General features: G+C 42.5%; 1 protein-coding gene and 2 long non-coding RNA genes across 4 annotated transcripts; 1 reads left to right on the plus strand and 2 right to left on the minus strand.

Annotated features, from left to right (window-relative positions):
* Positions 1–704: 704 nt before the first annotated feature.
* On the minus strand, positions 705–6,248 carry LOC134059909 (uncharacterized). Its single transcript, XR_009935091.1, has 2 exons — positions 6,009–6,248; positions 705–2,191 (listed from the first exon to the last, which is right to left on the minus strand). It is a non-coding gene; the product is annotated as an uncharacterized LOC134059909 (long non-coding RNA).
* A 917-nt stretch (positions 6,249–7,165) lies between these two features.
* ednraa (endothelin receptor type Aa) lies at positions 7,166–18,568 on the plus strand. 2 transcript variants are annotated; one of them, XM_062516437.1, is made up of 8 exons: positions 7,166–7,414; positions 8,479–9,002; positions 10,895–11,022; positions 12,898–13,096; positions 15,046–15,198; positions 15,369–15,502; positions 15,638–15,746; positions 16,396–18,568. In XM_062516437.1, the coding sequence occupies exons 2-8, from the start codon at positions 8,541–8,543 to the stop codon at positions 16,513–16,515; spliced, it is 1,305 nt and encodes a 434-aa protein (XP_062372421.1). In that variant the 5' UTR covers positions 7,166–7,414; positions 8,479–8,540; the 3' UTR covers positions 16,516–18,568. The 2 variants fall into 2 exon arrangements, with proteins under 2 accessions (XP_062372421.1, XP_062372429.1); XM_062516445.1 differs by lacking the exon at positions 7,166–7,414 and adding an exon at positions 8,201–8,333.
* On the minus strand, positions 12,392–22,632 carry LOC134059904 (uncharacterized). The gene is made up of 3 exons (XR_009935089.1): positions 22,375–22,632; positions 18,769–18,897; positions 12,392–13,031 (listed from the first exon to the last, which is right to left on the minus strand). It is a non-coding gene; the product is annotated as an uncharacterized LOC134059904 (long non-coding RNA).
* Between the last annotated feature and the right edge of the window lie 462 nt (positions 22,633–23,094).

Here is a 23,094-nt window from a genome sequence, read left to right on the forward strand (position 1 = left end):
GGATATTTGAACAAAATGCACAAGAGTCAAATCAGTACCATAATCATTCCCAGATGAGCACCCTGCCATCACCTTTGACACCATCCCCACCCTCTAGCACACACACACACACACACACGCAAGAGCAAAAAACCTTTAAAAACGCACATTTAAAAACCTATGTTGAGAATGGTCATACTTTCATACTTTCAATGGTGATTCTTTCATCTTTCATCGGAGATTCTTTCATCTGTGGTAAGTGCTGACCATTAATCCCAATTCCAATAGTCCCCGTAACCAGATACAGGTACCACTCCTGTTTTTACTGCAGTCCCACACGCCAAACTGCCATGCCAGCAGAATAGAGTGAAAAATACACAAAAATGTCTGCATTGCTTTCAGAGTTACTTCTGGATTCTTATTCAACTCCATCTGTAAACTATATTTAAACTAAACAACAAATCCATGGACCCAAACCTTTGAATGCAACACGTCCATTATTGAATGTAACCCACAGTTAAGTAACTCATATATGTCAAAGGCACCAATAAACAGAGCCAGGGTTGATAAAGCCGTATTCAAGGCTCTCACAGCGTGGAACTAATGACTGTGTGCTAATGGGCCATGTGGTGCACATCAAAGCGTAGCGCTGCACTGTTTGCAATCAAGGCCCAGAAAAAAGAAGAAGAAAAAATAGGGAATAAAATGTTCTTGAAGTGGAAAAACACAAGGCAGTGAGATTTTATTTCACATGGGAAACATCTGTGAACTATACTCAAGTGAAGTGTGTGTGTGTACACGTGGGTGTTTGTGTGTCGGACAGAGAGGGAACCCATAGTGTAGAACTCTGAGGTGCTTTAGTAAGCGGGGGCTGAAGGCTTCACTGCATGATTAGCCTCATTAGCTTCTGATGTGACTACCAGCAGCAAGCTAAGGAGCAACAACAGGTTTGTGCTTAACATCTGGCCACCTCTGGAAAGATAAATAATCACTTACTGGTTTATAATGAGAGATTATCAACACCCAGATACATTCCATGACCCAAACTCCTTCTGAAAATCTGTAAGCATACATTGTGCAAAAACATGATGAAATGCAGACAGGGGACAGGAGGAAAGAAGCACTTGAAGTTCAATAGACCCCTGCATATCGACAGGGTTCATTTCCTACAGTCCACAACATATGTGTGGCCTCACCAACTTACTCATGTACAATCACAGATTCAGCAGCCTGAGCTTGCTGAGAGTCCGGTAAAGTGTGTGTGTGTGCTTGTGAGAGTCCTGTAAAGTGTGCGTGTGTGCTTGTGAGAGTCCTGTGAAGTGTACGTGTGTGCTTGTGAGAGTCCTGTAAAGTGTGTGTGTGTGCTTGTGAGAGTCCTGTAAAGTGTGCGTGTGTGCTTGTGAGAGTCCTGTGAAGTGTGCGTGCTGAGAGTCCTGTAAAGTGTGTGTGTGTGCTTGTGAGTCCTGTAGTGTGCGTGTGTGCTTGCTGAGAGTCCTGTAAAGTGTGTGTGTGTGCTTGTGAGAGTCCTGTAAAGTGTGTGTGTGTGCTTGTGAGAGTCCTGTAAAGTGTGTGTGTGTGTGTGCTTGTGAGTCCTGTAGTGTGCGTGTGTGCTTGCTGAGAGTCCTGTAAAGTGTGCGTGTGTGCTTGCTGAGAGTCCTGTAAAGTGTGTGTGTGTGCTTGTGAGAGTCCTGTGAAGTGTGCGTGTGTGCTTGCTGAGAGTCCTGTAAAGTGTATGTGTGTGCTTGTGAGAGTCCTGTAAAGTGTGTGTGCTGAGAGTCCTGTAAAGTGTGTGTGTGTGCTTGTGAGTCCTGTAGTGTGCGTGTGTGCTTGCTGAGAGTCCTGTAAAGTGTGCGTGTGTGCTTGTGAGAGTCCTGTAAAGTGTGAATGTGCGCTCAGTGTTCACATCCTGCACATGGCCAACCTGCACGGGCCCTCTTTCATCTCTTACCTGCTCACTGGCTGCCAGCAGCTAACATGCACACAAAGGCTGCGTTTATCTGGCAGACGGATGCAATTGGACAGTTGGATCCATTCAAAGGCTTCCTCTCAACACTCTTTCTTGTCCGCCGTTGCTTTCCTCTCTGGACACCAGTGATCTCTTTCCATTTGGCTCGTCCTGGCCAGAGGCTGCGTTGATGGCTTGCACGCCATGCTGTAATTGGCCGCAGATGTTTCACAATGGTCTGCCCAACTTGACCAATCAGCACAAGGCCTGACAGCAAAAAAATGTGTTAGTTCTGCTCTGGAACACCAATTGGGCAGTGACTAGTGTGGCAACTTTGTATTTTCAGGTGCAGTGCCATACAATACATCCATTAAGATAATCACCATCTCTCCAACAGAATGTGATCTATCCAAATCTAATCAGAATACATTTACTGATTATTATGGATGAGCAATTTATTTCCTTATCCTTCGATAGTATCAGGGCTGTACTTTTCCACAAGATTCAGAGATGAATGGGTTGGACTGGCAGCTGGGGATGTAGTCAGCTCCACTCACCATGTCTTGAGTAATCCAGCCAGCAGAGGTGCCTGATGCTGAGCTTACTCATGTTTCCCAGACAGACTGAGCTGGGGGATGTGTGCTGTGCTGTGCTGTTGAGGGCCAAGTAGATTTGACTGAGTGTGTTTGTACAAGACATGACGCACACAAAAAGGACCATCTCAGACACAGACAGGGTGCTTCCTCCTTATCACTGGGTAGGCTGTGTGTTGTGACATGACGGAGATAAAGCTATAGGTGCTGCCAGACTCTGGCCTCCTCTGTGGATCTGTCTGTCCTGACTGACCCAGCTTTAAGTTTGACATGGACAGGAACTCAATGTTCATGTCTTAAGCTCAAATACTGGTACATTGAACTGTAACTGTATTTCTTATTAAATGATATTTTGCATTACAGAAAATATAGCCACTCTCTGTAATAATGTACATTGAAGACCACTGATTATTTATGTAATTGTGGGTACTGTTTACTATTATTGGTTCCGTTTTTCATTGCGTAAATGTTTCTATCACATATAAGCTGCTGCTGCTGTATTACAAACACAATTGTTTTTGTTCACAGCAGAAACATGAGGAATGTATTGAGTTAGAAGGAATGTATTGAGTTAGAGAACATAAATTGCAATGTTTGTCTCTCTGCATATCAGCGCAATTCAAATAGCAGATCATTAGCTTTGCTAATTGTAACTAATTGTGCGTGCCATTTCTTTGCTTCCAAAAACTCAGTCATGAAGAGAAAAGCCAAACAAATCAGTTAACTGTGTGTGACGATGCATTACTAACTATTTAATCACCAAGTAGTCAGAAACTGTTAGCAGCAATTGATATATTGATTTGTTCATTCTAAATGCTCAATTTGGTGTCTACACAATTAGTTGTGAAACTGATATTCTCATGGATTCTTAAAATATCTTGTCCACGTAATTGTAAGGGAAAACATTTGTGTTGTTGTTTGTGTTGTTTTTGCACCACCATGGACCTGTGGCAGTCCAGCAATAGTCTCTATACCTTAGTGCAGGATAAGGATAGCCTTGTAGAGAAATATCAGGACAGAGCACCCCAACACTTCTCAGGACCCCTGTGACCCTCTGGTGTTAGTGTTGGTGGGGGATGACTAAAAATGAATAGCTTCCTGGAATACAGGACAGGGGCTGGGCCTCTGCCGACTCACCCATTACGCACCCCCTTAAGATGATGTGTGTCGGGGGAGGAGGGACAGCTGAGGGAGGGGGACTGGACTGGGGAAAAGAGTCTCAGTTAGAGTCTCAGTTAGAAAACAAATGACATCTCTTCATTCATTGTTTCTCATCCATCCTACTCAGATACAGGATTTCAACAGCACGAGCTGCTGCAATCCCCAAATCCTGTCGTCCTTGATTACATTTCCTCTGCAAATGTATGATGTTTCCGCCCGTAACGACAAGTCATCTTTCCGTACGGAATCACAAGTAATTTGTTTCATGTGTATTTCTGTGAGTTACCATCCTCATTTACTGAAAAACCTTTTCCCCTCAAAAACATTCCTTTGTTCCTTTGTTCACAAGCCATCTGTAACACATAAAAATGATCCAGTACATTTTTCTGAGAGACTGTGTGCATGGGCCATTTTTTTCCCTGCTTCGCTGTGACAGCTATTGCCTGAGTGACAACAGCATTGGCCTTTAACTTCTTTTCCCCTTTTTTCCTCCTTTTTGGAGCAAGTGCCCCAGTTAAGAAAACGCTTACATCCCACTCAGTCAGAGGCCTGGGTTTGCTTTTTCCCACAGGGTATGTACCAATATGCAGGGAGCACATTTCGACAGATGCCATCAGAGAACAAGCATATGAATTACTAGGCAAGCTGCCATCTTTGAGTTCAGAGAGAATGGCATTAATACGAGATGAAGACCCAAACAACAACAACACAACAACATGAAAGCCCAAAACAACAGGGACCAGGTAAAGGTTTCATCATTTTATATATTAATGCCTTGATTAACAAAGACTCCAACTGGAGCCTCTCAAAGTTGCGACACCACCAAAACTGCTGGCTGACTTATGGGAGTTTAGATTTGGAAAAAAAGATCCCGTCAGCAAATCACATCCTAATGAATAAAATATCTGCCACAGTTGACCATGACTTATTCAGCAGCTATGATATATTTATGCCTTCAATTAAAGAAAACACAATTCTTTAAACTTTAAATGGTAGTAAATATTAGCATTACCCAATTAAGTCACAATTTATATTAAGGAGGAAGCACGCCTATTAACAATGGTTATCGGGCAAATAAAAAGGTTTATTAGAATGTTTTTGCTAGTATCTTAAAAACACAACCAGCCTTTTTGGCTTGATTCATGAAAAGGACCCAATGTATTTTGTGACCAAAGATGGGGCAAATATAGCTTCATGCAGATTGTGTCATTTTCTCTTCCCAGTAATAGAATGAAGTTTAGCAGGAGGGGTAAAAGGGAGAGAGGTTTAGACGCGCGTGCTCTGTTCTGACTAAATAAAGGGTTGTGGGATAGAGCAGTAAAACTGATTATTGGTGTGTGACCTGTTCCAGAAAAGACTTCCCTTGGGGCAGTGAGCGGCCAGTGCCAGCCACGCAGAAGGGGCCGGACTGGAACAACATCAGCATTACAGGAAACAAAGAATATTCTGGAAAACGCAGACAACCTGGGTCTGCCAAAGGATATAAACCACATTCTTGAGTATTAAGAGTGAGTGTTTGTGTGTGTGTGTGTGTGTGTGTGTGTGTGTGTGTGTGTGTGTGTGTGTATGGGGTGCTGGTTGTGTTTTTGTCTTTGCATTATGTTTAGCTACCATACACATTGTATCTCAACAATATTACAAATATTTAAAATATCATTGTCTATGTAAATATATGCAAGACGTATTGATGCAGTACACTTGCATGCTACCAAAAACAGTTGTAACATCTGCATATTGACTGATAAAAGTCCTCATAATATAAAGTCTGTCACAAAAATTTAGCCATCTCTCTCTCTCTCTCTCTCTCTCTCTCTCTCTCTCTCTCTCTCATATTGACCATAAACAATACATGTGTTTTTCCTCCTGTAGCCTGCTTAGCCAATCTGCAGTCTCTGGGGGGGTGGATTGGGATTGTTTACCCGTGGCAGGTGCTGTCTCAGCTCTTTGCTGATGTGAGAGGCGTCACATCGGCCCTGCCGATAGCAAATGGGCCCATTATCAATGCCCTGCCAGAGAGCAGGAAACTGGCTAAGTATAGACATGTGGTCTCCGTAATGGATGTTGATGCCATCAGCAAGGCACTCTGGCCCTCGGAACAGATATGCATGCCTACACTCTCTGTCTGCGCCCCGCTACCTGCACCATCTGTCTCCATGGGAGAGCTGGTAAAGCCTCCCGTCAACATCGTGTTAGTGGGACTCTGCTCATTGATTTATGCTGTTTCTCAGGACCTCATCCCATCCCATGCTGAAGGGACCCAAGGCACGGTGCAGGGGATTTGAGACATGCCATGCAGCCCTGAGCTTTGGAGGAAGACAAATGACCCCTACCGGTGTTTATTGGAGCTTCCTTTTTCCAGCGACCACCCAGCGCAAGATGACGATCTAGTGAAGAAAAGATCAGAGTGGCTCCAGCCCCTCTCCCCTCCTCAGTCCACAGAGCAGCAGCACAAGGCACGTTTGATCCACTTGTCATGTTATCTGTAGGGGAAGGAAAACAGCCATGGTCAAAATGATGCAGCTAGCCATTTGGATACTACAGTACAGTATGTACCCCCAAATACCCTAGAGAAGGAGCTGTTGGGGGGGGGGGGCAACAGCATGTGTGTGTGTGTGTGTGTGAGAGAGAGAGAGAGAGAGAGAGAGAGAGAGAGAGTGTGTCTGTGTGTGTGTGTGTGTGTATGATTAGTAGTAGGTGCACTGCACCTGTGCTCTGGTTTAACTGCATTAGGTGTCTGTTACCCTGACATTTTTTCCAGTTTCTTTGTCTCCTCTGAATCCATAATCTGCTGTGTTTTCTCTGCTCCGCCTGGGAGTTGTGTCTGTTTGTTTGTTTGTTTGTGTGTGCATGTGTGCGTGCGCGCGCATGTCTGCATTGGTATGTGTGTGTGTCTGACATGTTTCGTGATGGCTTGTACTTAACATATCTGTGTGTTGTGTTGTGCAGTTTGTGTCTGTGCCTGTGCACTATGCCTGTACTCTGTCTGTGCACCACAGCATATGTGAATGTGTCCTGTGCTCTGTCTGTAATCTGTGTCATGTGTGAATGTGTCCTGTGCTGTGTCTGTAATCTGTGTCATATGTGAATGTGTCCTGTGCTGTGTCTGTCTGTGCCTGTACTCTGTGTCCTGTGCTGTGTCTGTCTGTGCCTATACTCTATGTCATGTGTGAATGTGTCCTGTGCTGTGTCTGTACTCTGTGCCTGTACTCTGTGTCATGTGTGAATGTGTCCTGTGCCTGTACTCTGTGTCTGTAGTACTCTGTGTCATGTACTCTGTGCCTGTACTCTGTCATGTGTGAATGTGTCCTGTGTCTGTGCCTGTGCTGTGTCTGTGTCTCTCAGCCGACTGCTGCTCTCTCTGGGGCCTCCCTCCCGGCTGGATCTTTGTGGAGGGAGAGGAAAGGGGAGGGGGTGGAGATTTGCACTCCCACCCAGTCAAAGTGCTCTAACACAAACACACACACACACACATGCGCGCGCACACACACACACACACACACACACACACGCAAGGCAACTCTCCACAGGAAAAGCTGGAGACAGAATGCGCAGCACCTCTCTGCCGTCACACAGAGCTCCGTGGGCCCAGACGGATCCTTCTCTACTTTGATATCTGCTTAATTACTTATGTGATGCCACACAGATGTCTGGGGGCAAGAGCCGAAAGTTTCCCCACATGTGTGCGAATGACTGACTGAGTGACGGGATCTTGAGGAAGGCAGACATTTTAGGAGCGGTAGGTGAAAAACCAAAAGGCATTTATTATTTATAGACGGAGCCGTTTATGTGCTGTCAGGGCTCCCAGTCGTGGCAAGGCTGAAGTTAAACTGTGATGCTACATGAAGGACTGACAGTTAAATAGGTTTTGTATACCAGGTGGTGGCAGGACGTTTAAACAGCAATATGTGTCTGCGAAATGGGAAGAACTGTCTTTGTAGTGGATCTTTGGCCACTTGGGTCACTTTGACTGCATTAGATGTTTTTTATTTTATTTTATTTTTTTGAGTATTATTTATTCAGCTTTGTCTAGTTTGTGTCTATTGTGTATTTTTGTGATTTATGTCGTTTGAATCACAATCCTTTACAAAGTTGAACAATTTAAAACGTACAATACAATACACTATATAGTTTGATTGATTTAGGTTTGTTTAACTTTATTTTATGTTCTATTGGTTACTGAACGAAGGTAACTGGAGGCCTACAGCTTTTTCCACCATGACTTTTTCATTAATGTTTCTGTCCCACTATGTCGCTGTGAGTAAATGGGATGAAATGCCCCCTGAGCCTCCACAGAGAGTCCTGTCTTTTATGTTGCAATGTTCCTTTGTTTGTTGAAACCACTTGCTTAAATCTGTAAATTGGAAACAGAGTGGAATGCCCAGCAACAGAAACCACAGTGATGAAAGCCACGCAAGGGGTGTATTGTCAAAACAACATGTGAGGAAAACAAAGTTCCAGCACAGAGTTGCATGGTATTAGCAAGGCTGCCACTGTCAATGGGTAGTGTGAGTGTTGATGAGAGGGGAGCCGTCTTGTTCTGTGCTTTGACAGTAACCAGCGCTGGCATCCTCCATCTGTAGCTCTTCTCTAAATCCTTTCTGTTGTTCAAAAGGAAGCAGTTGTTCTGCAGACATGCTGTCAAACTTTCAATAATGGTTCTAGTTGTTTACTTTAATAACTTTGTGTTCTCTATATGAATGTTTTTTTTTACATATTCGTTAATGTCATTATATACTGCATGCCCTTTATATTGAAAAGGCATATTATTTCTTGGGTTTTAATTACTCTTTCCTTTTGTAGCTTCCGTCTGATTGAGTGGACGTATCGGAGACTGTCATCATATCTGGGAATCGTGGTGTGGAATGTGTAGCGCGATGGGCTCCCTGACCCTACATGTGTTGCTGCTAATAGCTGCCATGGCGAGCAGTGGAATGTGCCACATGAATGAATCAGACTCTCAAGAGCTGCGCAGCTCCCTGGCCCTGGGCTCCATCTCTACCACAGCGGCCGCTGACCAGCACAACCGCGGCTCTGTTCAGAGCAATGTGGCCGGCCAGAGGGGAGGGATGTCGGGCAACGTCACCAGACGGCGGCCCCCTCCTGCTTGTACGGTTGTCCGGACGTCCATCAGCTCCTGCTTCAGGTACATCAACACAGGCATCTCTTGTGTGGTGTTCCTCGTAGGGATGGTAGGAAATGCAACACTCCTGAGGATCATCTACCAGAACAAAAGCATGAGGAATGGGCCCAACGCCCTCATTGCAAGCTTGGCTTTAGGAGATCTCATGTACATCATCATTTGCCTTCCCCTCACTGTTTACAAGGTAGGACATTTTTCATATCATGATTTCTCCTGAAAACTAGAGTATGCACAAAAGCACTAGCCACACTTATTTGAAATGGTGAATGACTTGCTGTTTCTAACATGAATGTGAGGGGTTAACTGAAGAGAAGGGGTTAATTGAAAGGCCATATACATCAAACATCTAGGAATAGACTTGACAATCCCTGGCCTGTCTAAGTTGTGAGCTAGGGTTGTTATCTTTTATTTACAAAGGGGTGATCTAAAGGTCTCTTACAGTCAGCATATTCTTTAGTTTGGTTTCGGCCATTTTGACTAATAAAAAGGCATTTACTTAGAAAAGCATGATAGGGAGTGAAGAAGATTGACTATGCTGTTGAGATGTAAAAACCTGAGCATCAGGACTGGCCAAACAAAAAGACACGAAGAGCAAGTGGAGAAGTGTATGAGTAAGAGGAGAGGAGAGGAGAGGAGAAGGTGCTAGAGAGCGGCGAGGGAGGAGGGAGAGCGAGCGCGTGCAATTAGACATCTACCCAGAGCTTATCTCACGCCAGCCTGTCTTAGTCACGAGGCTTTTCATGACGATGGCAGCGGGGAGACGGCCTTCTAAAATAAACACAGGGATTGCGCTGCGGTTACAGAATGGAGAGGTACTTTATCACTGGTCAAACTGCAGGCCTTTATCTCCCACTATCAGTGAATAGACCACTCAACAATGTGCAGAGACCTCAACAAACCAGTAGGGCTTTATCACAGACATGGCCTCAGGGAAACGTCTGATTGGAAATTCACACCACATCTGGGACTCCAGCTCTGAGCATGACTCTCTCACTGTGTTAATGTATGCAGCTTTGGGGGATGTTTCTGGAACTGATAGAGAGGGTGATTATGTTGTTTAAATACTTTTATAATCCCCTCTTTTATCATTCTTAAAAAAAAAAAAAAAAAAAAACCCTCTATTTTAGGTATATCCTTTCTTGGAATAGCCTTCTTCACATATTTAAATTGAGTCCCCGATACAGGTGCTCTTGCTCAAAACAATAAACTCACAGCTGGGCAGAAGGGAGGGTTTTCCGTCTCTGACAGGAAAAAGGACAATGTGCTTTTGTTTGGGAAGGACAGCAGCACTACGGCTGCTTAGCTCCCAGTGAATGACGTCCATCATGGCTACGCACAAGTCTAGAGGAAATGCCCAAATTAAACACACCCATGCATGTGCGTAAACATAGCCATGCCTGTCTCTCACGCTCTCTCCTGTCCTAATAGTGCTCGGGACATACTTATACCAGTAAGTTTAGAAACAACAACAATATCTCTCTCTCACACACACACACACACACACACACACACACACACACACACACACACACACACACACACACACTACATTCACAAATACATGACAAAGTACTTTTATAAAGGACATATTTGCTTCTTTGCAGACATTATATTCTCTGTCAGTACCCATGGATTCCCATGATTAAGAACACTTATGTTGTGTAAATACAGGGGCTGGGGTGTATTAAGAGGTTCTATTGAAAACTACAGGACAAACCCCCTCTCTTTGTTTTTAGAAAGCACATTTATAACAGTTGGTGGCATAAGATCCCAAAGGATCCTCCTGTTTGTGTCTCAGGACATAAATCTCTAAACTGTGGTGACATTGGGGACTGATGAATCCAGATGGATATTTTAGAGCTCAATTTCTTTTGGTCAGACTAATGGACTTGATTATGTTATGTATGTATGTTTTGTAAATGTTGCCTTTGAGACTATTCTTCAATCAAGCCAGATGCATCCATCAGGCAAAGCTTTTAACTTAGATCTCAAAAAACAAATCAATGACCCCATTAGCCGTGAAATATACTCGGTACATTTGCCTGGTAAATAAGCAGTGTGTCCTGTTCTTCTCAGCTCCTGAGATCTAGGTTCCCCTTCAACGACAGCGCCTTTGGGTTGTGTCTCTGCAAGCTGGTGCCCTTCCTGCAGAAGGCCTCCGTGGGGATCACGGTTCTCAACCTCTGTGCCCTCAGTGTGGACAGGTAAATGTGCCACTGCTACAAGAGCCACAATCTACAACACAAAGCTGCGTACAATCACAGGATTCAAGAGCCCCGAAATCAGATGTTTTCTGATGTTTTCAATGTTTTTGCAATGTTTTCTGCTCTGCATACCTGACTTAATTAATCAGTGCACGCCCAGAGTGTTAGCATACCTCAACTAGCCCAGAGTGTTAACATACCTTCCTTAACTAACCTAGAGCTTGGAGCAGGGAGACAGACATATGAGGTGCAAGTGGGGGCCTGGGAGCAGATCCAGAGCTGAGGATCCTTGCCGTGTAGGCCTTGATTGCCCTGTGGTAATTAGGACCATATGATGCTGACGCAGCTAAGGGCTGCATTCCATGCCTCAGATGGGATACACATGTGTCTTGCTCTTTCTACCCACCACTTTTACATGCTCATGTTACCTTTTGTCCTTAAAGTAAGAGATGTTACAGCTTCTGGTAGCTTTAGAACAAGTAGCTTTACAGCACTGAATTATCAATCAACATTAGCATCCTATCGGTAATTGGGCATGGTTATTTTTTTATTAAGGTTAAATGAAGGTTTAATTTTTTTTCTCTAATTCTCCGAGGGGCAGTAAGTGAGGCTCTGTCTTGCAGCTCTGAAGGGGAAACAATCTCTTTAGAGAGGTGAATGGTTTTATTCCTGTCCGAGTTTGAGCAGGATGCAGGACTTGGTGAGGTTTGTCTGAGGTCCACAGCACTGCTCCGGAAGGAGCTGGGGTTAATTGGAATGGCCAGCTCTCATGATGTAGACGAGCTTCCTTTTCCACGGCCACCTGCGAGTTTGTTTATCCCAGTTTTTTCCCAGGCGGAGATAGGAAATCATTGTTTGTGTGTGTTTAATAACGTTATCCCTAAGTCTTAGATTTAGATGTTTTTCACAGTTATCTCTGATATGAATATTTTGGTTTGCTTTTAAATACTAAAGGTGACGCATAGTGAGAAACTAAAGTGACAGAGAAGAATAGTGTGTGTCTTTGGCTTCAGGTGGAGCATTGCTAGTGTAAAGTAGATGACAGATAAAACTTTGAGCAGAAAGCACAGAGGGTCCTCCAGCCTGCATGCATCCAATGTGCAGCTGCTTGGCTTGAAGAGAGACTGAGGTTGGGCTTCATCATGACAATGGCTCACCTCACATCACCGGGACACATACACAGATGGTCCTGATTTGTTTCAAAATGAGGGCAAGGAAATGTTCTGCATATCTTTGTCTTACTCCGTATTCCTGCATGAGGCTGTCATGACTGTTATGTCTTCTTCCATGGTCTGGCAGTCTAAAGAATTAGGTACACCACTGGTGAAATATAAATGGTACAATGTTGTTCGGCAGGGATATTCAAATGTGTCATGAAAAATATATATTTCCACATGAAATCTTGATGCAGCATTATACTAAAACATTCACTTGAGAGATGTTATTAATGATACAAACAGGCAAACATGATTTCCAGCAACAGGAAACAAGAAGTGTGTTTGGCAAGCAAGCTCAATGGCTTCTTCCCAGCAATAAACATTAGTTCTGTCAGTGAGTATTTTGCAACATAAATATTACAGCACGGGAGAACACAATGTGACTTTCCATGAGTCTTGGATCATCCTTGCCCTTTCTGCTGAATCTCTAATTTATCTCCTTTGTTATTTACAAATAAGCAATTAAGTCCTTCAGTATTTTATCTGTTTAAAAACTACTGTCCTTCTGATCTACAGGGCAAGTACTTGCTCTTTTCAGTTTTTCACCAGGGGGATTTGGTACGCTGTGTCTGGCAAGGCACCCTTAAATGCATCATGCTTATGGAGTATGGACGTGTGCTCTCCCACCGTAATTGTTGTCCCTGTGCTCCTGCTCTAGGTACAGGGCTGTGGCGTCGTGGAGCAGGGTGCAGGGGGTGGGCATCCCTCTCTTCACGGCCATCGAGATCCTCTCCATCTGGCTGCTGTCAATCCTTCTTGCAGTCCCTGAAGCCATCTGCTTCGACATGGTCACTTTTGAATACGGAAACCAGACCATAAGAACCTGTATGCTCAACCCCCAAAGTGACTTCATGCATGTAAGTCAACACTTCTTGACATTGATGTAAATGACAGTCAGTTCATCATAACAACCTCTTTGGCCCAAAGAGCCCTCTTTCAAGAGACTTGAGTGGAAGGCATTTGGAATTTGTAAACCACAGAAAATACAGAAAATGAGAGAAAGAGAAACCTGGGTGCCATTGCCTCATTTTCTCTTTCCTGCACGGAGCGTATCCGGAGATCACTTTCTTTGTTCCCCAGCCTGGAGAACTTTAATTGATTGCAGGCTACAAGAGCAATCACATCCAGCTGATGTATGTTGCTCTGAAACAGAGCCATATGTGCAGAGAAACACTGGGCCTTTTCTTTGGAGCAACATTGCCTTTGAATCTCTGAAACATTACTGCTCTAGCAAATGGTTACATGTCGGCAGTCCGACATCCTGCCAGTCCGACATCCCTTTCGTCCGACATACCCCTATTCAGACATGGTGTTATTCCGACATGCTGCCAATCCGACACATTTTCGTACCCCCATTCCGACAGTTTACAAATCCTATTTTTTTCCACGTCAATTTAACGGACCCTATGAGCCGGACGGACGCAAAGTGCGTCAAAAAACACACCCATTCTTCTCTGTACATTTCTCCGCGATTATTAGTCACAGCGAGATGAGACCTATATTGCATGAAAGAGCTCAGAACCGGGGCTTTCCAACGAGACTAGACACGTGTCTGTACGACCAAGTATGAAAATAAAAATAAAATCATAAATTTAAATGAAAGCCTATATCATATTTACAGTCTATTTTGCTCTGCGTTCACCCACGCAGCCACTGCTCTCGCTTGAATTACTCCGGGACCAGGCATCGCACAGATATAACACGCATATCAAATGAAAGAGGAGAAACAGAGCTTTCCATTGATACCAAACACATCGATCCTTGTGTGTTACAGAAACAGACGAAGTGACAAACAAATAAGAATCATATAGCTTCGGCTACCGCACTTTCGTTTGATTTACTCGTGAAACGGTTAAAAAGATACGGCTTGCATGTCAGATAAAAGAGGAGAGCTAGAGCTATCCACAGATACAAAATACAACCTTCTAGGCCATAAAACAGACGAAGTGACAGTAAAATAATAACTTAATTTAGCTCCACTTAGTCCGCGAATAATGAGACAGAGAAGAAAACTTGCCTTGTCTATATAACTGCTTTCACTTCCCCGAGTCGTGCACGCAACAGACACATAACCATATCAAGAAGTCTTCACAATGACATTTTAAATGTGAATCTTTATTATTTTACACAATTGGATATAGTTATGAGACTTATGACATTAATAGCCTATTAATGACCTCATGTCGGAATGGCACGTTGTTTGAAAAAAAAGTTAAATACCGCCACTGCGACCATGAAAAAAACAAATGTCGGAGTGGTGGAACTTTTTCCCATAAAGAGACATGCCTCCACTACGACAATTGGACGTCAATGTCGGAGTGCTGGTATGTCGGAATGAACGGCGGTAGCCCTAGCGAATAGGGATTGTACACTTTTTGATTTGGATCAGTCTATGTACAGAACAATTACTTCTCCTTGTTATCTGGCTCAGGTCCTCTAGCCAGGCCATAGTAATGGACTTGTGCATAACAGTGTTACATGGGAGCAGTTTTCATACACAATTAGAGCCATTTCTAACTTTTAAGTTTCTCATTTTAAAAAGGTTTCTTATCGTGGGCCTTTATCTCACATCTGTCTTGGAGTAATTGCATTATCTGATTTCGCTGCTACTACTTTAAAAATGTAATGCCATGTGCAAGTCTGTACTTCTACTGCATGCAGTTGTTTCCTTCTCCTGTACTGGAGAAAACACACTGGAGCTTTTGACCCTCTGACGTTGACTCCAGTCCAGGTAGACAGCACCTAAATCTATTGCTCCTAAATCTTACCCTCATGACTCAACTTCAGCTGTGTTATTTACCTGCAGTTCTATACGGAGGCAAAGGATTGGTGGTTGTTTGGGTTCTACTTCTGTGTACCCTTGGCCTGCACAGCCATCTTTTACACACTGATGACCTCTGAGATGCTCACTCACCGCAATGGAAATCTCCGGATTGCACTGAGTGAACACTTAAAACAGGTAATGTATAGAAAAGGGCTGATATACCATGTTTTTTAACATGTAGGAGGGTGTCCGTTGAGAAAGAAAATGGCCGTGCCAGAATGTATGTCTTGTTGAGGCCTAGTATATTAACAGGGACCTCATGCTTTCCAACATGAGAAAACATCACCATCTAATATGTCTTACAGAGACGGGAAGTGGCCAAAGCTGTCTTCTGCCTGGTTCTGATCTTTGCCCTGTGCTGGTTCCCTCTGCATCTAAGCCGGATTTTGAAGAAGATGGGCTACTCTGAATATGACACAGGACGATGTGACTTCCTCAAGTGTGTTACATTTGCTGGATATAATACAATCCAATACAACCAAGCATTTATGTTACAGACACACAAGAAATAGAGACACTGCATCTCCTTGGGTCACCATAATCAATCAATATTTTGGTCTTGTTATTGTTTCAGCTTCCTCCTAATCTTGGACTATTTGGGCATAAACCTGGCCACAATCAACTCCTGTATCAACCCCATCATTCTCTACTTTGTCAGCAAGAAGTTTAAGAACTGTTTTAAGGTGAGGATCCTAGAACCCAACTTACCCTATCTACTCCACCCGATTCACTGCATCTACAGCACTCCTGCCTTCCTCGAGACATCTCTAACATCTTCCTCACTCACTCACTCACTCACTCACTCACACGTAGTGCCCTCCGTAACTCCCCCTGACTATCGTCTGCTCTCAGCATTCTCGTCTGCTCCCCAAAGTCCAGTAAATGACTGTGGAGACACACTTACAGGAAAATATAAACCAGAGCATGATTTATGAAGCTATTTACTGGGGTGGGGTTGCATGCTCAACTCCCTGCCAGAAGACCACTAGAGAGAGATAAGCCATGCATGGCCTCCAGCCTCTCCCTGGAGAGAGAGGGAATGCTCAGTGTGACTGTAATGCCTTTCCAGTGACCTATACCCTTATCATCCCCAGTACCACACACACAGATCACAGACTCAAATGCTACAGTACATGCGTGCTTGTACAGTTCAAAGGAAAAGGATCACATTGAATAGATGCAGTTGATGTTAGAACACTGAACCAAGACATTTTACCATTGGGAATATTGAGGCCAAATATCCTCTAAAGGAAATCATCACCTCAAACTACACAATCCCAATAAAATCTCCATTGAGCCATTAAAGTTTCCCTCTCCTGTTTTCTCCTTCAGTCCTGCCTCTGCTGCTGGTGCCACTCCGATCCTCAGGTGAACAGCAACAGCATCCAGTGTAAGACCACGAGCCCCAACAACCTGCACACGGACCTGTGCCTGCGCAAGGACAGTGACTAGGCCCGCACACACACAATGCTGCCTATGGAACAAGAGACCACGCAGACTGTCTACAACAACATCAACTCATGGCCACTAATCCACAAGCCAGTCCATGAAGCTGCAGGCCTCAAGTGTGTATGTGTGTGTGTGTGTGTGTGTGTGTGTGTGTGTGTGTGTGTGTGTCTGTGTGTGCGCACTTGTGTCTGTGTGCGAGTGTGTGCGTGCAAAGGCTCATGTGAACATGATGGTGTGTGTGTGCGTGCAGGACCTTGCAGCAGTTCTGAGCCAGTGAAAGACAAGACAAGACTGGATTGAGCTTATATATAGCCACGTACAATGGAGCCGAGCCGGTGTGTTTATGTGTGTCTCCGTCCCCACACAAGTGTTGTTCCCAGGCCCCTCTCACAGGAGGAAGAGTGCTGCGTGGAGAGGGGGAGGGAGCAGGATGGAGCTGCACACAAGCTATAAATGACTCACGTGGCTGAGTGTTGTCTTCACACGGCCCACAGCAATGGGAAGCCAAAGGAAGGATGTGTGAAAAGGTGTGTGTCAATGAAGCTGCTCCGAGACTGTCCCAGGGATCAAGCAACTAATGAGAACTGCAGTAACATGGGCCCACGATCACTAAACCACTCGACTTATATCGCTCTTTACCACAGCTGACTTGCCAGGGACCTCTATTGACCATCTGGTCTTATTCTGGATGGGCCTGAGCAAAGGACCACCAATTACTTCATCAGCAGTTAGGGCTACGAGGACTATTTACTCCGTGCGCTGGTCGTCACATAATGATACATGTTGAGAGGCTTGGTGTTACAGTAGTCATTAACTTGCCTATTGATTGAAGCGGGTTTCTTTTGCTATGCAAGTACTCTGCAGTGTGTCTAACTTATATAAATGTGAAAATGATTTAGAAATATCATATCATAAGCTTTTGCTGCATTTTTTTTCTCCTTTCGATGAACGAAAAGGTCTTCATGGTGAGAGCGTCTCAACATGAGGACCTTGATATTCCAAGCTTCCAAATTCACACTTCAAATAGAACGCTGGAAATACACCAGATGTTGCAGTCCCCAACAAGCAATAAACTGAAGGCTAATGATTTTTGACCTTGTTAGAGATTTAAAAGCTTGCCTTCGGATAGTGTCCAAAAGCAACAAACTTGGGTAATAAACTAAAAGATTATGACCATTCTTGAGTTCAAGGCAAGGGCTATGGGAAAGGGGCTTGGATTATTGCAAATGACAAATGAGTCAAGAGAAAACATATCCTCTGTCCTACACTGTGAATTTGAGGGCAAATAATTGTCTACCATTACAATTGTGTAGTATGAAATGTCTGTGTTACTGCCTTAATATCTGTCATATACTCTTAATGGCTTATGATATACTTTCATTTTGATGAAATTCATTATGGAAATATTCACATCTAGCTACAGTAAATATTAATCCTAATGTTTGACTTATGTTAACCAAATATATTGAGCAAAGACATTACAAAATGGTGCAATAAGTAATATGCTTCAATGTGTAAAAATGTAACAATATATTCATATACAATTTTATAAGAATCATCTTTTTATAAGAAGTCCCTTGACTTGTGTCAGAAAGTCAGAAATCCTCCATTGGTTCTTAATATCACTGTGGTAGAGGGCACAGATTTAATTGTCCATGTTTCAATGCTTTGATTACAAAGACTGATAAAGAACAAGCATTTTTCCATATGATCATTAAATAACTGGTACTATAGAAATACACAATTTGATACAGTTTGTTTGAGAGTGTGCATGTATTATAAGTCTAAGCTCCATATTTTGGAACATGCTTTTAAGATTCTGACTTGAGTGATGTGTTAAGGAAGAGGCTTTAGGTTGCAGTGTTTGTGTCAGTCGAATTTGTGAATTAAAATATATAATAGAGATGTCTGTCTAATCACCAGGCATTTGTATCACAAAACAGTCAAATGTAAGTCGTCGATATAATTTTTTTATGACCATAATTATTATATAATTATTTATAATTTCCCTTCAGATTTACAATGTGTTCACGTCAAATAAACAGTGGGAACTATATATATGGTACGGATATTATTTCACCAAGCAGTTTGGTAAAGAATCAGATTGAATGATCATACTTTTTTGAATCATTATGTGCTACGTAATATAGATGCTCAGTCAACACACTGGGAACTGTTTAAGGGCATCACTCTATCTTGGACTCTTTCCTTTGGGAAGATACACTGGTCTGGGAGTGATTTAACATGAACTCTGACCTGCTTGGCAGTGTAACATCAGGGGTCAGTGGGGTCAGCCTGGAGGATGTGAACTACCCACAGTCACAGGAAGGAATACAGGCCAGTAGACACCCATGCAGCCTGTGCCAGAGTCTGTTTGGCAGATGTCTCCAGGGAAACAAAAGAGAAACAAAACTGATTTCAGTTTAACATGTGTCAGGTTGCATTGGTAGAATTTGTTCAGATGTTGTTAGTCGTTTCCAGATCAGCAGTTGTGCACCATAATGACCCCACGAGTCTCCAAAAGTTACTTTGGTGATTGCTCCCCAAACCAAAATTGCATGCTTAATATCCTCCCTAAAAAGAGAGTTTGTTATCAGTTTGACTCATAATTTCTCAAGCAATTATGGTTTAGAGACAAACAGTTTTCAGTGGCCAATTGTATTAAACAGATTACACTTGATAGGTATGTTGTATATAAATGTATGTATGTATGTAAATACAGTATACATATAAATCAATGGGTCGCTCTTGTACAACAACAAATATATAAATATAATGAGTATACAGTACATTTACAACATAAGAAGACAAAGAAGCAGTTTAGCTGATGTCTGTTGATGATGAACAGAACTATTTTAGTTCAGAGGAATTTAGTGGGAACCTCTATTTTGCCAACAATGAATTCAATAAAGCTCAAAGGCAAACAGAAGACGGCATTGGAGGGACACCACCAGTCCGCACAGAATGAAGAGTTCAGAGCCAAGGCTGCTTTTGTCTCTTTGTGTGACGGGCCAATCCACACTCAGGGAACTGCAAGGATATAGCCGCAGACACAGGCGTTTCTCATCATCTCTATAACGCCATCATTTGGTCACTTCACTGCCAGTCTAAAGCCATAAAAACTGAGTTGAAAATCATGAAAGCATATTCATTGAGGCCTCTGTATTGTTCAGCTATTTTGAAAACATTGATAATAACAAATAAGTCAAGTATAATCACATTCGAAGCACTTGTGTTTGTTCAGATTTGGGAATTAAAATAGCTCAGACATCCTTTCATTTGGTTTCTTTGGAAGTTATCTCAAATTTCAAAAGTGAAGTGTGAGAAATTATCCATTAGAAGAGTGTTACATATTCAACGGTAAAACAACAAATTAGCAATACTGTACAATGATCAAATATACATAATCCTGCATCACTGCTTATTGAGCCTCCCATCCTGTCCCTCAACATGAGTTGGTTTGTTGCATTAAGCTAAGGAACATTTTTGTTGATCTTAACCTACTCTGAGCCTGGCCTTTCTCGTGCCATAGTGTTGAGATAAGCGCTGACCTTATCTTAAAGTTCCTTAAGCAATCTCCATACAACAATGGAATGCACCGGTGACAGTGTTCTAATTTCATTTTACATGCTTACGTCATAGATCACAAAAAGATCAGGTCCGCTGGACAAATCAGTTCAAAATTTTGGAACGTTTCTCAGCTATTGATACTGTCTGAGGTTGTATGGTCTCCCTTGCAAGGAGATTTCCAAAAATCCAGGTCGCTCTTTTCTTAAAAGAATAGAATCCATGCTGATTTATTTGAGAGGAAAATGAAATCTAATGTAATCAAATTATTGCTAGCAATATTAAATAAAACAATCAATTAACAACAATAAAAATACTACTGTGTACTGTATATATATATATATATATATATATATATATATATTTGTATGTGTGTGTTTGTGTGTGTGTGTGTGTGTGTGTAATAAGACATGTGATATTGTGATACATGATTGTTTGCTAATTGTTAGACAGCTGCAGTAAAGAGACCTGATTTGAATACAACATGTATAACTGGATAAGAAGATTGGAAACTTTCTAATACAGGCCTAGTAAAGGTTTACAAGAGGCTGTACCTCGGCAACACCAGAGTTTTTCTTATTTACTTTCACGTTCAAAGGTCGTCTTTTTAAACTTGAATTTTCCACAACAAATTAATGTAGGCTATTTGTCTCCTTCTGTCTTTTCAAACATCAGTTCATCTTGGATCAAGGAATAATGCATTCCACCGCTTCTTATCCCTAGGGGAATGAATGAGCAGTGGTCGTCATACTGCAAATGCGCAAATGTGTTTCCAGTTTTCACAAACAGAATGTCTGTTTGTCTTCCCTGCCCCAACATGGGAGGCCCCTTATGCCATTTTGTAGCATAGGCCCTTGCAGCCATCCAGCAAAGAGGCCTGATTGTGGCAAGAGCATTCCTAATTTATAAAAGCCAAAAGGATCAATTTAATATTCATGAACAATCTGTCCCAGCCCAACCAGCTATTTCTGTGACTGTGGGGCAGTATGATGACAGAGCGTCACAAAGGGAAAAGTTATGCCTCATCCCATTGTGAAATGAATACGCCATCTGAACAAAATCCACCTATGGTGTTGAACACCCCCAAATCAATAAACAAGATCTCCACACCCTCCCCAATCATCCCCAAACCAGGCGTGATGAGTCTGTACTCATGTACTGAAGGAAAACTTTAAAGGACGTCCTTGGCTGGGTTGGACGCTAGGTTTGACGCACTCTTTCCCAGAAAGCTAATGAAAAAAAGCTACAGCAAGAAGTTGAACATTGTGTTAAATATGGGTGATGACTGCATAAAGGTTCATCATATTTGAAGAAACATTCAGGTCTTATGGCTCGACCATATAAAACATAGCCTAACTGTTATCCTTATATGGTGTTCTCTGACAGATATGAGAGCTTGAATCTGGTGTTAAAAAATATGTCTGAAGACATCAGATCAGATTAAGTGAGATTCACAAAAGGTCAATTTTGTAGCCTACATGCTATGCTATTTAAATTGATTTGTAACCGCACCAGTATTCAGTAGGCTAATTTAGAGACTAGAAATGTAAAAAAATACTGTGTCTCTAGTAAGGGCTTACTATGGATTTGTTGTCATAAGTAGGGTGTAGGCCTATCAATTTGGGATAGTAAACAAAATAATCTAAACACAAAATAAGCAATTAAGCAACTAAGTAATCAACAGACAAAGTATTTCCTAATACTCACATGTTTGGTGATATTTACAATATATTTGGATATTCTGATTGTGTAGCAGCTAGACATTAAGTCTTTGAATGGTCACAGCTTTACAAAATGACCTCTCCGGTTCTCATGTTTTAAGAATCTTAATTAGAAACATTTACAGGCCCTGCTATGAAAGACTACAGAGAGAGAGAGACACTTAATTTCTTCCACAGTTGTTGCATTCCCAAATCAGATATCCAGCCAACTGCAAAGTGAATGAGTGGACTAGCTCTTTTATTACCTAAAACTTAAGCCTATGCCGCTAACACTAACTAATTTGGCCTGTATTGTTATAGCCTACCCAAAATAACATTTCTGAAACCGTTCGTTTACATTTTCTCAAAATCCCACTGAGACATGGACTTGCGATGCCATCTCCTGGTAGGAGCATCAACCTACAGCATTGCATCTGTTCAAAAAAAAGTCGAGAGTAGGCCGGTCTCAAGTTTTAAACCATATCTTATCAGGTATTGTCATTGAAATACAAGTTAAACTCATTAGCGTTTTGCTTATTGAAAATAAGAGGTCATAGGCTAGGCTAATTAGGCTAGATCGTTACAGGTATCTTACCGGATTTGCGAAATCGCGCAGCTCAGGATATTATTTCTCGATAAATACCTAAATAAAAGAAGAACACTACTATTTAAAAAATAAACGACGTTGAACTGAAGCAAGTGAAACAGTCATAGGCACACATCTTGGCATTGGCATTACAGGCATTGGTCACCATAGAACGCGTTCTATGTCTATGTTGGTCACATCCAATCAGATTCAGAGGCGAGGCATGAAAACAGGAAGTTTGTGGCTAGCAAGTGGAGGAACTTTGTTTACATCGTGTAAGAATAGTTTAGCAACGAGCCGTTGTCAGCCAAAGCAATAATTATGTTGGATCTGGAATCGCATTTTCCACACTTTGTTAGATAAAACTATGATACAACCTCGGTAGTGTCTGCCAAACGTGTAGTTAGTCCAGGCATTGTCACACAACTGGCTAGCTATCTGGCTAGCGCGTGATTTGACAATGAATCAGCTGACTAACGTTAGGTAGTTAGCAAGGTGACTGTACTTCGTTCGTTGATAAGTGTAAGCTTTCCCTGGTGAAATACTTGTATCATGTCATATTTCATATTTAAGCCTATTGCGTAGGCGAACAGCATGCGCCTGCAACAATTGCTAACGATTTAGCTAACATAAAGCGTCAAACGCCTAAACTAGCTCGCCAGCTACGATTGTTTGCTTGCAACTTATTAACAGGTATCGTTCAATGTACCTTCTGTTAGTTGCTGGAGA

Source organism: Sardina pilchardus, chromosome 2 (assembly GCF_963854185.1).
Source record: "Sardina pilchardus chromosome 2, fSarPil1.1, whole genome shotgun sequence".
In the NCBI taxonomy this organism is placed as follows: domain Eukaryota; kingdom Metazoa; phylum Chordata; class Actinopteri; order Clupeiformes; family Clupeidae; genus Sardina; species Sardina pilchardus.

What these genes read in the sequence shown, in the direction of transcription:
- ednraa (XM_062516437.1), top strand. Translation starts at nt 8,541, where the DNA reads ATGTGTAGCGCGATGGGCTCCCTGACCCTACATGTGTTGCTGCTAATA. An exon ending in TTCCCCTCACTGTTTACAAG is followed by an intron (nt 9,003 to 10,894) that starts GTAGGACATTTT and finishes TGTTCTTCTCAG; the next exon opens with CTCCTGAGATCTAGGTTCCC. An exon ending in GGACGATGTGACTTCCTCAA is followed by an intron (nt 15,503 to 15,637) that starts GTGTGTTACATT and finishes TTATTGTTTCAG; the next exon opens with CTTCCTCCTAATCTTGGACT.